Source organism: Zootoca vivipara, chromosome 10 (assembly GCF_963506605.1).
Source record: "Zootoca vivipara chromosome 10, rZooViv1.1, whole genome shotgun sequence".
Taxonomy (NCBI): domain Eukaryota; kingdom Metazoa; phylum Chordata; class Lepidosauria; order Squamata; family Lacertidae; genus Zootoca; species Zootoca vivipara.
The window spans coordinates 53,994,558-54,010,393 of record NC_083285.1 but is presented as its reverse complement, the minus strand read 5'-3'; the positions used below and the strand labels follow the sequence as shown (position 1 = coordinate 54,010,393).

Here is a 15,836-nt window from a genome sequence, read left to right as displayed (position 1 = left end):
ATTACTGTGTGCTTAGACTAATTCACAAGCAGATGGTTGCACTTAAGTGCCAGTGAAGGAGGACTGTGTGTTACTGTTAGCAGGATGAATAGAGAGGCTGTGTCGTGCAGTGGCTAGCTTTCCATCAGAGAAGCCGGGGGCAGGCGAAAACCATTATTACTTACTATTCATACTCTTCCATCAGCATACATGAGTCCTTTACAGGCTAAACAGGTAGGTCACTGCCTCCAAAGGAGCACCGTGGAACCTCTTTAGACTCTAATGGCTTCACCCCAAAGAATTGTGGGAAATGTAGCTTGTTAAGTGTTCCTAAAGTTGTTAGAAGACCCCCATTCCCCTCATAGAAGGACAGTTCCCAGAGTAGCTTAACCATCAATCCCTAACAATCAATTGCTCTTCACAGGCAACCTTTGAGAACTGTAGCTTGTGGGGAGGAATAGGGGTTTCCTAAGAACTCTCAGCACCTGTATACCTCAGTCCTGTATACCTGAAGGAGCGTCTCCACCCCCATCGTTCAGCCCGGAACCCGAGATCCAGCGCCAAGGGCCTTCTGGCGATTCCCTCACTGCAAGAAGCAAAGCTACAGGGAACCAGGCAGAGGGCCTTTTCGGTAGTGGCGCCCGCCCTGTGGAACACCCTCCCATCGGAGGTCAAGGAGATAAACAACTACCTGACATTTAGAAAACACCTAAAGGCAGCCCTGTTTAGGGAAGTTTTTAATCTGACATTTTAATGTATTTTGCTATTTGTTGGAAGCCGCCCAGAGTGGTGGGGGAAACCCAGCCAGATGGGCGGGGTATAAATAAATAAATAAATAATAATTAATAATAATAATAATAGTAATAATACTGTTCCCAGAATTTGTTTGGGGGAGCCATGGCTGCCTGAAGTGGTATCTTTTTAAATGTGGTATTGCTTCCCTCCCCTGATTCCCTCTGAGGCTGGTAACCCACAAGGAAGAGTTTGGAAGGTTGCCGCAAGTTCTCCGCTGCCCCTTACCATAGCTGCCAAGTTCTCCCTTTTTTTTTAAGGGAAATTCCCTTATGCTGAATAGGCTTCCTCGTGAGAAAAGGGAAAACTTGGCAGCTATGCCCCTTACCCACCCGCAGCCCCTCTGGGGAAATCACTGCCTAAGCTACCTGTGAGCAAATGGCTGGTCCAGCAGCTTCTTCCCCACGTGAGGATAAGCTGCAGTACAGGCGGAAACAATGGTTTTTGAGGGGAGATTCGAAAGAAGGGAGAAAGGCATCCCTACAAACACATTATGGAAGAATCTTTCATATAAGGGGGCATCAGTAAGGAGGGATGGGAGTAGCCGTTTAAGAGAGCTGAGGAAAAGCTATGGAAAGCTTTAAAGAAAAAGACATGGGAATCATTGCAGGATATGGAAGGGTATGAGGAAGCCACTGAACAGAACTGAAGAGGGACTTCACTAGGAAGGGGTATCACTGCTTCAATATCCCCCCCCTCTCTCACACACACACAACCACACCAATTAAGTCCCAAGCGAGATTGGCTGCTCCTTGCGGGAGAAATGAGGGCGTGGTGATGCCACATCACACATTTCAAATTGCTAGATGTTATGGGGGAGAATGGGGAAAACCAGAGATCTGTTCAAGAAAATTGGAGATATGAAAGGAACATTACCATAATCAAGGACAAAAGTGGTATGGACCTAACAGAAGCAGAAGACATCAAGAAGAGGTGGCAAGAATACACAGAGGAATTATACCAGAAAGATATGGAGGTCTCGTACACCCCAGGTAGACATCTTGGAGAGTGAAGTCAAATGGGCCTTAGAAAGCACTGCTAATAACAAGGCCAGTGGAAGTGATGATATTCCAGCTGAACTATTTAAAATTTTAAAAGATGATGCTGTTAAGGTGCTACACCCAATATGCCATCAAGTTTGGAAAACTCAGCAATGGCCAGAGGATTGGAGAAGATCAGTCTACATCCCAATTCCAAAGAAGGGCAGTGCCAAAGAATGCTCCAACTACCGCACAATTGCGCTCATTTCACACGCTAGCAAGGTTATGCTTAAAATTCTACAAGGCAGGCTTAGGCAGTATGTGGACCGAGAACTCCCAGAAGTGCAAGCTGGATTTCGAAGGGGCAGAGGAACCAGAGACCAAATAGCAAACATGCGCTGGATTATGGAGAAAGCTAGAGAGTTCCAGAAAAACGTCTACTTCTGCTTCATTGACTATGCAAAAGCCTTTGACTGTGTCGACCACAGCAAACTATGGCAAGTTCTTAAAGAAATGGGAGTGCCTGATCACCTCATCTGTCTCCTGAGAAATCTCTATGTGGGACAAGAAGCTACAGTTAGAACTGGATATGGAACAACTGATTGGTTCAAAATTGGGAAAGGAGTACGACAAGGTTGTATATTGTCTCCCTGCTTATTTAACTTATATGCAGAATTCATCATGCGAAAGGCTGGACTAGATGAATCCCAAGCCGGAATTAAGATTGCCGGAAGAAATATCAACCACCTCAGATATGCAGATGACACAACCTTGATGGCAGAAAGTGAGGAGGAATTAAAGAACCTTTTAATGAGGGTGAAAGAGGAGAGCGCAAAATATGGTCTGAAGCTCAACATCAAAAAAACTAAGATCATGGCCACTGGTCCCATCACCTCCTGACAAATAGAAGGGGAAGAAATGGAGGCAGTGAGAGATTTTACTTTCTTGGGCTCCTTGATCACTGCAGATGGTGACAGCAGTCACGAAATTAAAAGACGCCTGATTCTTGGGAGAAAAGCAATGACAAACCTAGACAGCATCTTAAAAAGCAGAGACATCACCTTGCCGACAAAGGTCCGTATAGTTAAAGCTATGGTTTTCCCAGTAGTGATGTATGGAAGTGAGAGCTGGACCATAAAGAAGGCTGATCGCCGAAGAATTGATGCTTTTGAATTATGGTGCTGGAGGAGACTCTTGAGAGTCCCATGGACTGCAAGAAGATCAAACCTATCCATTCTTAAGGAAATCAGCCCTGAGTGCTCCCTGGAAGGACAGATCGTGAAGCTGAGGCTCCAATACTTTGGCCACCTCATGAGAAGAGAAGAATCCTTGGAAAAGACCCTGATGTTGGGAAAGATTGAGGGCACTAGGAGAAGGGGACGACAGAGGACAAGATGGTTGGACAGTGTTCTCGAAGCTACGAACATGAGTTTGACCAAACTGCGGGAGGCAGTGGAAGACAGGAGTGCCTGGCCTGCTATGGTCCATGGGGTCACGAAGAGTCGGACACGACTAAACGACTAAACAACAACAACAATGGGGGAGAGAAGAGGAGGCGAAGGCATTTGTGTAGCTGCTTCTGTCAGCTGCCAACATCCAGGTTCATTCTCCAGAATGTGAGGCTGACAGGCTTAATTAGAGAACTATAATTAATACATACTTGTGTTTAATAAATATTACCTGCCAGTTTACGTGGCACTTCAGATTTGCAAGGTGCTTTGCAACAGAAGGGTGTAATCACAATAACTCAGTGCTATGGATAGATGGATGGGTCTATTACCAGCAATTGCCAATTCTGTATATGCTCATTCCTAAATCAGCTCTGCCCTCTTTCTGCATTAATTTGTGAATTTCCTTTAAAAAAATGAATGAAAATACATACATTTTTTATCTCAGTGCACACAATTCTAAAAGTATTTTATCCTAAAATGTGCGTTTTGTAATGCATGTTAGTATGGTTTTTGAGCAGAGAGGTGTATTGCAAATTTCAGATAACTGCAAAATATGAAGGATAGTAGCATTCGGATTCATGCATTAGTCTGGAAGGTGTGAAACTGGCCAGCTCACATTCTTCTAAAGCATTTTCAGAAGCGCACAGCTTGTTTTGTCCTCAGTGATTTTTCAAAGCTTCAACATTTTCTGATCAGCCACTAGGAATGAAGGATCAGTCAAGCCAGGAGAAATTCTGTTCCGAAATGCCTGCTTTGGCTTATTCTTATGCACAGCTCATTAGGGTAGATAGCCTTCCTAATTCTTTGTACAGTACTTTGGCCACAAGCAAGGACAAAAATCCAGGAGGAAAAGCAGATAGACTCATTTGGGCTCCACACTCAACATTTTTTAAATGTCTGGTAATGAAATGCAAATAGTTGGCTGTGCAAATTTCTTAGCAGCATCCTGCTGTATGTAAAAGCTTTCCATGTGACCTTAAAGGCATTTGGCCCAGAGCCAAACTAGAGTTACACAGGAGATGCCGAACAGTTCCTTAGCTTTTATTTATTTATTTGTTGAATGAAAAGCAGCTGTGGGAGGCTGCCAGTTTGAGCAGAGGAACAGAGGCAGGAGGGGTTGCTTAACCCATTCCCCTTCTGCTATTTGTCTGCTCACAATCAACATCCTTAACAAGTACCCCCACCCCCACAAAACTCCCAAGGGTTCTAAAAGCAGCAATACGGAGATGCTTTTCTACTTCTAATCACGGCTACCAATACTTTGTTTCAGTGGGTTTAAATTAAAACTAAACTAAACTAAACATTTCAACTATCTTTGGTTGGTCAACAGAGCATATTATAAAAAAGACCCCCCCCCCCAAATTAAAATCCATTGGTGTGATCTGACACACAATTAGCAATATCTACTAATAGCTCTACTTGGAAACTACATTTGTGTAATTAAAGAGACTGCATTTAAATTTAAACATCCTCTGTGAGTACCCTTGTTAACTTGAAATGTCCAGGAAGATATTTTATCAAGACACTGTATTTAAACATAAGCACTCTCTGAAGGGGGTTTATGTGATGCTATGAATTCCAGAAAACCCACAGAGTTGCAGTTATCTCTTTCTGGGAATTAATTTGCCAACAGACTAATTTGCTATGAGAAACATTAATTCATACCAACCTGTTGTCTATGTAAATGAAAAACTCTTGTGCCTGTCGTATGAATTTATGCAGATAAAGCTTTTAGAGGAGTGAGCATTCACTGCTGATTCCCCAGAGCATCCTGTCCGAGGCAAGATACACTGCCTGCATATTTAGGTTCTGAATATAAAGAAAGACACTCCGCAGGGGGCAAAACAAGGAGCTGGGCAGAAGCTATGAGCATTTTCCAAACACATTTATGAGGAAGTCAGTCCCATTGAACTAACATGAAGGTTTAGGGCAGAATGTGTTAGTTTAGTGTGGGGCTTCTTTGCTGTTTGCACTGATCATGTCTGCTTGGATTCTGCCTGCATGGACGACTAGTAATCAGTAAGGGGAACTGCACAGCGACTTACATATATCAAGTAGGGTGTTTCTGTGTGCCTGGCACCCACAGATATAGCTCAGTCTCCCAGGCTTGCAGTGGAAACAGAGCATTTGGAGGTAAGGTACTAGAGCCTCGTGCTAGGAGTCCCATTTGAAACACAAATCACAGACACACACAGTTCCATCTAGAAAAGGTCCCTGAACAAAACAGCACATGCCCCAGGCCTGTAAGACGAGAATAAAAACATGGCATATACCCAAAGTTCCAGAATCATTGGTAATAAACATGCTTCCTAGTAATAAAGATGCTTATAGACCTCCTGGACCAACCAGCTTGTGAGAAGGCACAGCATGTGAGAGTAAAGAATAACAGCCGCAAAATACATCAGAGGTAGGGCGTTGGAACTGGCCTGTGGGCCAGATCCATAATTCCCTCAATCCTCACAGGTGGGTGGGACTGCTCACCTGTCTACCCCTTGGTGTCCTAATGATACTGGGAGCATGCCCTTCAAAGGGGTTCACTGTAACTTCCAGCCAGCTGATCAGCAGTTACAGGGAGCCTCTTTGAAGTCCTTTTGGAGGAAGCGGTTCCGTTTCAAAGCGCTTCCCCTCCGTGAAGTGCTCTGAGTCCCAACCGCTTTGTCTGCAGAGGGGGGAAATACTTCATTTGAAAACATCTGTCATGTTTGGTCATTGATCAAAAAAGGCAAGAATGAAAGCAAACAAAACCTTCCTAAGAACTTACTTGAGGGCTGTTTTGTAGTGGTAGATGGCTTCACTGTCACGACCTTGGTCTTTCAAAAAATTGGCATAGTTGTAGTGCACCTTGGCATTATGGGGCAGAGTCTGGATGCCTGACCTATGAACGAGAAACCACATAGGAACAGGAACAAACACAGCTTTGCTTTTTATTATTGGGGTTGCGCCTCTTGGTAGCTTGCTGTAAAGGGTACTAAAAATGAAGCATACTGGAAACCACTTACTTGAAAGGAACAGGGTGTACCTCTCAAACCAAACTGTAGTTCTGTTGAAATATATATAAAAAATGGTCCAGTAGCACCTTAGAGACCAACTAAATTTGTTCTTGGTATGAGCTTTTGTGTGCATGTACACTTCTTCAGTCTCCCCCATCCTCCTACGAATGCCGCAACTAGAAATATACCACCAAGGCACCACTGCCAAAATCATACTGTATGCACACACTTCATAGCCTGAAACCTGGTTCCTGACCAACTCTGGAAATTATTCTCTAATTAAAAGAGGAAATAAAAAATATTCATACCCCCAGCCAAGTAGGGAAAGGTGGAGAACAAATTACAAGGCAACACAAAATGTTTTTCCCATTTCTATTTCCTTCAATCTTGCGACTAATATTTTCCATGCACATTTGCCCAACAAGAATTCCTAAACTCTAATGTTGTCGCTCCAGAAAATACATAGCAATTGAACTGACTGGGGGTGGGGGAGGAAAAAACACACACCACAGATTTGAGAACAATGTCCCAGTGTGGTTTCCTTCCGCACAGATTGCTATGGAGTTTCTCACAGACCAACCTGCAATTTAGTGTGTTGGCATAAACTACAATGATGTAAATAAAGCCAACACTGGTGATTTAAAAAAAAACATTTTAGGGCACATGTGAGAGGGTGCCAAACACAGAATTCTCAGCACTCTCACAAAACTACAATTCCCAGTGTTGAGAGATGTGTCATACAATTTAAAACAATTATAACTGGGTACCATTGGAAAAATTTAAGGTGCTTCCAGCTGGGAGGCTTAATATCTCAAATGGGTTGTTGGTGACAGAAAAGGGCATTAAATAGGGGGTAAATATAAACTAGTATTTTGATGCTGATGATGTCATGTGCACACTATAAAAAACTTGCATACATCAACAGCACCAACAGCACTGAGAGTGACATTATCCCCCCTCCTGTAAATCATCACCACCAGTAATAAAGTGTTCCACCATGATAAACCGTTTGCTGTGCAACCTCCTGTTAAATTGCTGTCCATTGATCTTTCTCAAGTGTATGTGTTTGGAACCTATTACATAATTCTGTTTGCAAAGCACAAAAAACAAGCGGGACTACATGCATCACGCTGCTCGTTCTGCAGAGGTAACGTGCATAAATAAAAAGAAGCAAAAGTGTCTTTTCAGGGGTGTAGAGGGAAATCATTCCTAGTCAGCACAATTGGCTCACGGAGCAGATTTACTGATTGAGGATAAGCTATTTTTAGACAGGTAAAGAGCACAATTTTAAAGGTTTAATCCCCAGTGGAGGAGAGACATTGCCTAGCGATCCATTCTCTCTCTGTCCCACACTATCACCTGCTTATAGGGTGGCTAAAACACATATTGTACTGTTTACATTCCAAGTAATATGTATTCTTCAGGTAAGGTATGAAAAATATTACTGGTGGGCCTTGGAGAACCCCAACAAAGCCAAAATGTTTCCCCAGCCTTGCTACCCGCCCCTCACCTTAGATCAATCTTACCTGAAAAGGGACTCTCTTGACAGCCAGATTTCATTCTGCTTTACTGTTTTCCATGAGAACAGCAACAGCAGCAAAGCCGAGAGGGTCGCTGCAGTGGCTCCCCATTTATTTAGCCACATACAAAGCTTGTTTAAGCCGTGGACCAAGAGGATGCAGTACCCCATACTGAAAAAGCAATCAGGGAAGGAGGAGGGAGAGAAAGAATTATAGTAAGATGCAATGGTTGAGGTTCTTTCACAGAGGTTAGCATAATCAGCAAGAGGGCAGGTCCCTTGCATTACAGTGGTACCTCTACTTACGAATAACTCTACTTACGAATGTTTCTACTTACGAATGGAGCTCCGTCCGCCATCTTGGATGCGGTTTAGATAGGATTTTTTATACTTACGAACAGGGTGGATTTGATTTAAATCAAACTGATTTAAATCACGATTGTGAGTCAAAAAAATTTGTAAGTCGAATCCCATCACGATTTAAATCACTAGTCAGTAAGGCTTGATTTAAATCATAGTTGATTTAAATCATAAAGACTAATTCTTGCTGGTATAACTTTAATATGCAAGTAGATGAAGATTTTTAGAATAACAACTTTTCATATTAGTTTTTTATCCCCAGTTTAATAGGTTAATCATTCATATTTGGACAACTTTACTGTTGTACTTAGGAAGGAGAAAAATAATCATTACCTTAATAATAACAATTTAAATAGATTTATTCAACTGAAACAATAACATTTCAGCAAATGTTATTTGCTTAAACAAACATCCATGTTTGTTAACTAATTTGGCTAAACAAAAACAAAATATATATATTTTAAGAAACTTAGACTGTCAGCCCAGCCTACACATGAAAAACTTAAATACTGTCCACTCCAAACAATCAGAAAAATATTGTTTCTATTCTATTCACTGAACTTCTTGAAACTTAGCACTGAAGGGGTTGCTTCTGTATTCATAGGTTTGTAGAACAATAGGATTAAGGTCTTTTTCTCAACTCTGTTCATGTTATAACATTTTTGCTGTGAAGAAGAGGCATGTGATCTCTGTTGAGTCAAATTCAGTTTTGAGAACTGCAAAAGTAAACCAAGCACCTGTGATAATATCTTGTAGGCAGAGAAACTGCCCAATAATCTTACAAAAACCTCTGGAAGAGCATGACATTGTGAATGGATTAATGGAATTTATTTACCCCCAAAATTAAACATATACAACCTTATACTACATAATTAAAAAACTAATCTTTATTTCATGATAAAGATAGCTTTCTCGAAGCTACGAACATGAGTTTGACCAAACTACGGGAGGCAGTGCAAGACAGGAGTGCCTGGCGTGCTATGGTCCATGGGGTCACGAAGAGTCGGACACGACTAAACGACTAAACAACAACAATTTCATGATGGAATAACCTTTGGATGGTAATATGTTTTCCTCAAAAAGCATTTTATTAAAAAAAAATCCAATTTAAATCAAAAAAATCGATTTAAATCAAAAAAATCCGATTTAAATCAAAAAAATCCGATTTTTTTGATTTTTTTAAAAAAATCATTGATTTTTATCCACCCTGCTTACGAATTTTTAGATAGGGTTGCTTCGACTTACAAATTTTTTCTCCCAATGCATTCCTATGGGATTCGACTTACAAATTTTTTTGACTCACAAATGTGCGTTCGGAATGCATTAAATTTGTAAGTAGAGGTACCACTGTATCTGGTCTTCTCTCACAGTGGGGCAAGATATTGCTAGATGGAGTCATTACTCCTCAGTGTCTCTTTGCTCACTCTTCAACATACCAGTAACTACCTTAACACAATGCATGCTGCAATTTCATTACATCTTGCCCAGCTTCCACTGCCTAAGTCAATGATGTGAGGCAGGGGGCAGGGTAACACATGGTGAGGTGACATCCCGTCAGGTGTTCCGTTAAGCTAGACCAGGGATGGGGAACCTTTGGCCCTCTGATGTTACTGAACTCCAACTCCCATCAACTCCAACCAGCTTAGCTCAGTGGTGAAGAAAGATTAGAGTTCTGGCTCTCCATATGTGCAACTGCCATCATAATTGGCCAGCCTGGCTGGATCTGATGGGAGGTAGAGTCCTCCTCATCCCGGGGTCCTCATCCTTTAGTTGAATGTTATGAGGGAGAAAGTGCCAAGACACTCAGTGTGGTTCCTGCTCCTTCCCTCTTGGCAACATCTAGTTGCACTTTGGTTCTCGAAAACCTGCAGAACATATTAGGCAACTCCAGAAGTTCAATTTTATGATGCAAATATTAAATTGGGGTAGCCAAGGTAGTGCTTTTCAGGTGTTGCTGGACCACAATTCTCACCAACTCTACAGGAGGGTTTAGTTTAGCAACAGTTGGAGGACACCATGGTGGCTACTCTTGGTTTTAACTGTCAGGGGCGGGAACTGTAATTCTGCATTACATAAAGTTGTATGAGAGTAGCTTCCACCATGGCTATAGAAACCAGGTAGTCAGTGTACCCAGGACAAAAGAATACAAACACGCATATATACTCTGCCCTTCAGATATTGTAAAATATATTGTAAAATACTCTCCCCATCACAGAACTTCCGTGTTGGAAAAAATAATGAGTGAAGCAGCTCCCCATGGGTGTGATCCCAAGTCATAGTTCCTGGGGAAATTGTCCAAGGTCAAGGTTTTCGACTATTGCCCTTGGCAAACAGTTTTTAAATCTGGAAGAAAATGCTCCTTCAACTAAGATCCTCAACTTTAGTCTACCTCATACTGGCTGGGAAACTCAGTACAATATAGGACACTTCTAAGACTTTAGCCCTTTCTGACTATCCATTTGGTGCCACAGAGCTTTTCAAATAACAACTAAATATCCAGGGTGCAGACGAGGGGAGAGAGATCATGGGATATTATTTTTTTTGGAGGGGGGGTTAACCTTTTGTCCGTAATGTACCAATTCAGAGCTGGGTATCACCCCACAAGCTTGCTATTCACAATGGGACGAAAGCTCTGTTCCCACATGCCACATAATGAGGAAAAAATAAGTTAAGTACACTACATTCTGTTAGTAATTATAAGATATAGCTCTGTCTTTTTTGCTATTGCTTGCTCTTGTCTTCTGCACACTTATTTGCCTATGGTTTAACATATGGTTTAACATAATATTGAACCACGTCATTTCTTTTGCCCCGTTTTTACTGCCTCTCTCCCATGAAACTGAATTGGTTTTTAACATGGTTTAATATAATTTTTAGCTTCATTGTTATTATAATTATGTATTAGCTTTTTAATGTATTGTTGTTTAACTGGAGCATTTTGTCTGGAGCATTTTCTTTTTAATGTAAGCTGTTTGGGGCTTATAAAGGAAACGGGGGAAAATCTACAATAATCTGCCTTAATAGTGAACTCTTAATTAGTTAAATCCACCAAGTTAATATGATCTTATGAATCAAAAGTCTCGTAATACGCTCAATAGATTTTTTTTTAATAAAACATTCACACTGAATTTCTCGTTCAGTTTTTTTAATTACAAATATAGTTTTTATACAATTTTCATGTGTTTCCTTAAACCATTCCATATTTAAAATAACAACAAACACTGCTCCATTTAAACTAACATGCAAGGTTATTTTCCCTACAAAATTATCCATATATATTGACTCTATCTTACATATTGCCAAAATATAATTTTCTTCCCAAAGAGCTGTTTGCTAAATCTACAGTCGCTGCTAAATCTACAGTCCCTGCAGAAAGCACCAGAAGCTAATCTGCTTTTGTTCTCTAACATTCCTTTGCTTTTATTTGTGTTTATTATAAAGCAACAGCATCCAAGTATCTTGACTTTTTATGAAATCAAACTTGCTATTTGATTTCTCTTCAGAGTGTTTGATATTAATGGGCAAACAGCTAAACGTTCAAAGTCTGACTCTGGATAAGAATAATCTCAAAGAAAGGATGTTTGCAAAGCTTAGGAATTTAACTATGTTTTATCTGATCAGAGAGCTAGAGAAACAGGAACTAACCCCAAATGGTAAAATGGCATTATTTATTTCCTCCATTATTAAACATATGTGGGAATTGAGACTGTTTCACACTTGATTCCTGCAAGGCTCCATATATTTGCTCCTGGATGTGTTTCTGCAGGGGACTACGTAAGAGCAGGGTGCTCACTTGCACACTTAGCTGCCAAGTCTCCCGCTGAAAAATGCAGGATCAGCAGTGGCGCGGCACCGGAAGTCGCTTCTATGCATGCCTGGACATGCGTAGAAGCAACTTCCGGTGCCGGCGCCGCCCAATTTCCGGTGCCCAGACTTGGGAAGAGCGGCACCGGAAGTCGCTTCTACACATGTCCGGACATGCGTAGAAGCTACTTCCGGTGCCACTCTGCCCGATTTCCGGTGCCCAGACATGGGCAGAACGGCACCCAAAATGGAGCCCCTCTGGCAGGTAGGAAATCCGGGGGATTTCCGGGGTTTTTTTCTATTCGGCATAACAGCGGGAAACGGATGAAAATCCGGGGGTTTCCTGCGAAAAATGGGCGACTTGGCAGCTACGGTATGCTTGCACATCATCATCATCAACAACAACAACAGGAAATGTGCCACCAGAAAACAAGATAATAGATTTTCAAAGAATTTCCATATGCTGATTTATATGTATAGATGCAAATTTAAGCAGAAACACACCTAGTGGCCTGAGTGCTGATGGGCAACTTCAGTGCCCTACTGCTCTCCCTTCTGAGGGTTCTAGTTTCCTTCAAGTTTCAAATGGGCTTGGACCGGACTGACCGACAAACAAACAAACAAACAAACAGATAACTCCTTCAAACAGTGGACTATCCTCTGTAAAGTAGGAAACATGACCACTCTGCACAACAGGCTATCAACCAAAATGCAAATAATTGGAGCATACATTAGTGTGTGGCATTTTTTTTCAGATGCTGCCTTGGTACCAAGTGGAGGGAAGTCAGCTGCTCAGAAAGTTCAGCCCGAAGTTCTTAGAGCATATGAATTGAGGAAACTGGATACATTACGTGAGTACACCAACTTCCCCAAATGATCAAGGGGTTGAAGCACTTTCTTTAGAATGAAAGGCTGGAGGTTTTCGGACTTGTCAGCTTAGAAAATAAATAGCTACTTAGGACAGTGTGTGTGTGTGTGTGTGTGTGTGTGAGAGAGAGAGAGAGAGAGAGAGAGAGAGAGAGAGAGAGAGAGAGAGAAGAGAGAGAGAGAGAGAGAGAGAGAGAGAGAGAGAGAGAGAGAGAGAGAGAGAGAGAGAGAGAGAGAATGTGTAGAATATGAAAGACAGAATTATGGACGGCATGGGAGGCTAAATAGAAAGACATCATTTCTCCCCCTTGCATCGTACTAGAATTCAGGGTCACCTAATTAAGCTGATTGGCAGTAGATGCAGGAGCGACAGAAAGAAGCAGCTTTTCGCACAGCACAAAAATGGCTAATGGAAATTTACCACCTCAAGGCTGCTGATGCAGCACAGAGAATGGAAGTCTTATACAGGAGGGATCACAGCTCGGGAGTAAAGCTCATGCTTTGCACGTAGAAAGACCCAGTCTCTGGCATCGCCAGTAATGGAAAAGATTTCAGCCTGAGACCCAGAAGAGCTGATGCCCGTCAGACTAGGTTGCAAATGACCCATTACAATTCATGCAGCCACCTGAAAATCACTGTTATAAGATCTGTTTAGGTAAAAACAAGCCTGACTACAATTAACCTCAGCCTTCAATACCTCCAGATTGCAGTACCCTCGGTATTCATTGATAAAAGTTGTTAATAAATGGAGCAGGGCAGCTACAAGTGTCTTTAATCTCAACAGGAGATACCTTAAGCATGCTTAACTCTATCCCAATGGAATCTACAGTATTTAAAGGTGTACAATGTAGGCTGGATCATGCCCTTTTGACAACACATTTAAAGCACTTTTAAGGCACAATGGGGGGGGGGGAACCAAGATCATGGCCACTGGTCCCATCACCTCCTGGCAAATAGAAGGGGAAGAAATGGAGGCAGTGAGAGATTTTTACTTTCTTGGGCTCCTTGATCACTGCAGATGGTGACAGCAGTCACGAAATTAAAAGACGCCTGCTTCTTGGGAGAAAAGCAATGACAAACCTAGACAGCATCTTAAAAAGCAGAGACATCACCTTGCCGACAAAGGTCCGTATAGTTAAAGCAATGTTTTTCCCAGTAGTGATGTATGGAAGTGAGAGCTGGACCATAAAGAAGGCTGATTGCCAAAGAATTGATGCTTTTGAATTATGGTGCTGGAGGAGACTCTTGAGAGTCCCATGGACTGCAAGAAGATCAAACCTATCCATTCTGAAGGAAATGAGCCCCGAGTGCTCAGTGGAAGGACAGATCGTGAAGCTGAGGCTCCAATACTTTGGCCACCTCATGAGAAGAGAAGAATCCTAGGAGAAGGGGACGACAGAGGACGAGATGGTTGGACAGTGTTCTCGAAGCTGCGAACATGAGTTTGACCAAACTGCAGGAGGCAGTGGAAGACAGGAGTGCCTGGCGTGCTATGGTCCATGGGGTCACGAAGAGTCGGGCACGACTAAACGACTAAACAACAACAAGGCACAAGAATGTCACAATCCTTTGCCTACCTTACAACAACCCTTTGAGGTAGGTCACAACTTTCCCCATTTTATGTTCAGAGAACTGAGGGTAAGTGTTCATGCCCTGCCAGTGGTCATTCATAACAGAGCAATGTGCCAACCCCCATTCTCTCACATTCAAGTGAGGTCGCAATCTGCAACCACTTGTTGTGGAGGGGGCAGGAATCAGCTGGTGAGACTTAAAGGAATATGATCTAAGGATCAAATTCTGGTCATTTGCAAATAAAATTTGCATATGTTTTCAACTGATGATACAGTTTAATCCTTTTGTGCCAGGTTTTTTTTTGGGGGGGGGGGCGTTCTTAAGCAGTTATCCACAGAAAGCACATCTTGTATAAAAGTGGAGGGATTGCATTTGACTTCAATTGCAGGGGAAACCGCATAAGGCTTTCATCGAAGTAGAGGCTTTGTCATGTTCACAGTATTACCAATGATTTGTCAGAGGCATGGAGAAATTCAAATTTCCAGGAGTAAATTGAAAAAAATAAAATGGAAAAAGACTAGATCAGGCCAACAGCACACCAAATAAGCATTCGTAATAGGAGGTTAGGAAGAAAATATCCCCTAGAAGCAAGTGAATAATAATATATTCTCTTCAAATGAATACTTGGCTGCGGAAAAAGGGAGAGAGCTCTTTTGTGATTTTAAAGGGTCACAACCTCATAAAATTTTCAACTCTATTCTCACATCCTCATCACACTATGAATTTTAATTGCTATCGAACAAAATGCTATTAAAAGAGGTGAAGTAAAATGGCTACAAAATCCATTTCTCTTTTTACTTCCAGTCCCTCCCCCCAAAGGCATCAAATCATATTTTGGCCCATTACAATGTAAGCAATTTCCTTTTTAAGGAGGACATGGTGAATACAAATATGTGCCTTTGAGAAATAATAGGTAAGTATCATTTAATATCAAGTGCTAGACCCCCAACCATCACAAAACATTCCATGGTGACCTGAAGATCCCATAACCACCACAAAACTTCACATTCACTGATATGCATTATTTAGATAAACTGATCTCTCGCAAACCTTGACAAAATGCGAGCTGTTCGGCAGTGGAATTTGCTACCAAGGAGTGTGGTGGAGTCTCCTTCTTTGGAGGTCTTTAAGCAGAGGCTTGACAGGCATATGTCAAGAATGCTTTGATTGTGTTTCCTGCTTGGCAGGGGGTTGGACTGGATGACCCTTGTGGTCTCTTCCAACTCTATGATTCTATGATTCTATGAATATTAAGCACACACACATACAGGCTCCCAAGACCATCATCAACATCATCATCATACAACATGTACAGCAGCGCCATAGCTGCTTTCCTTTAGCAGAGCATACCATATTAACAGCAAATGTTTGACCCTCCATTGCTGGTCATAGGCAGTGGAAGATCAAATTCTGCAGAATGCCAATGAAGCCCCAAGAGGCAGAGCACCACCTCTTGGGACGGAAAGGTGCTGTGGCATGATCTGCCCAAACAAGTTGGTTCTGGTTTCTCAAACAAGTTCAG

At 41.9% G+C, this 15,836-nt stretch overlaps 1 protein-coding gene across 2 annotated transcripts in view; it reads right to left on the bottom strand.

Annotated features, from left to right (window-relative positions):
* The window catches only part of TMTC1 (transmembrane O-mannosyltransferase targeting cadherins 1), a 159,376-nt gene that overhangs the window by 58,090 nt on the left and 85,450 nt on the right, over window positions 1–15,836 (bottom strand). The window contains exons 10-11 of one of the 2 annotated variants that reach the window (XM_035126789.2): window positions 7,719–7,883; window positions 5,964–6,077 (exon numbers count right to left, since the gene is read on the bottom strand). The exons of the other annotated variant lie outside the window; for it this stretch is intronic. Of the exons in view, the coding sequence (XP_034982680.1) occupies window positions 5,964–6,077; window positions 7,719–7,883 (279 nt within the window). The remainder of the gene's footprint in view (window positions 1–5,963; window positions 6,078–7,718; window positions 7,884–15,836) is intronic. 2 annotated transcript variants of the gene reach the window in all.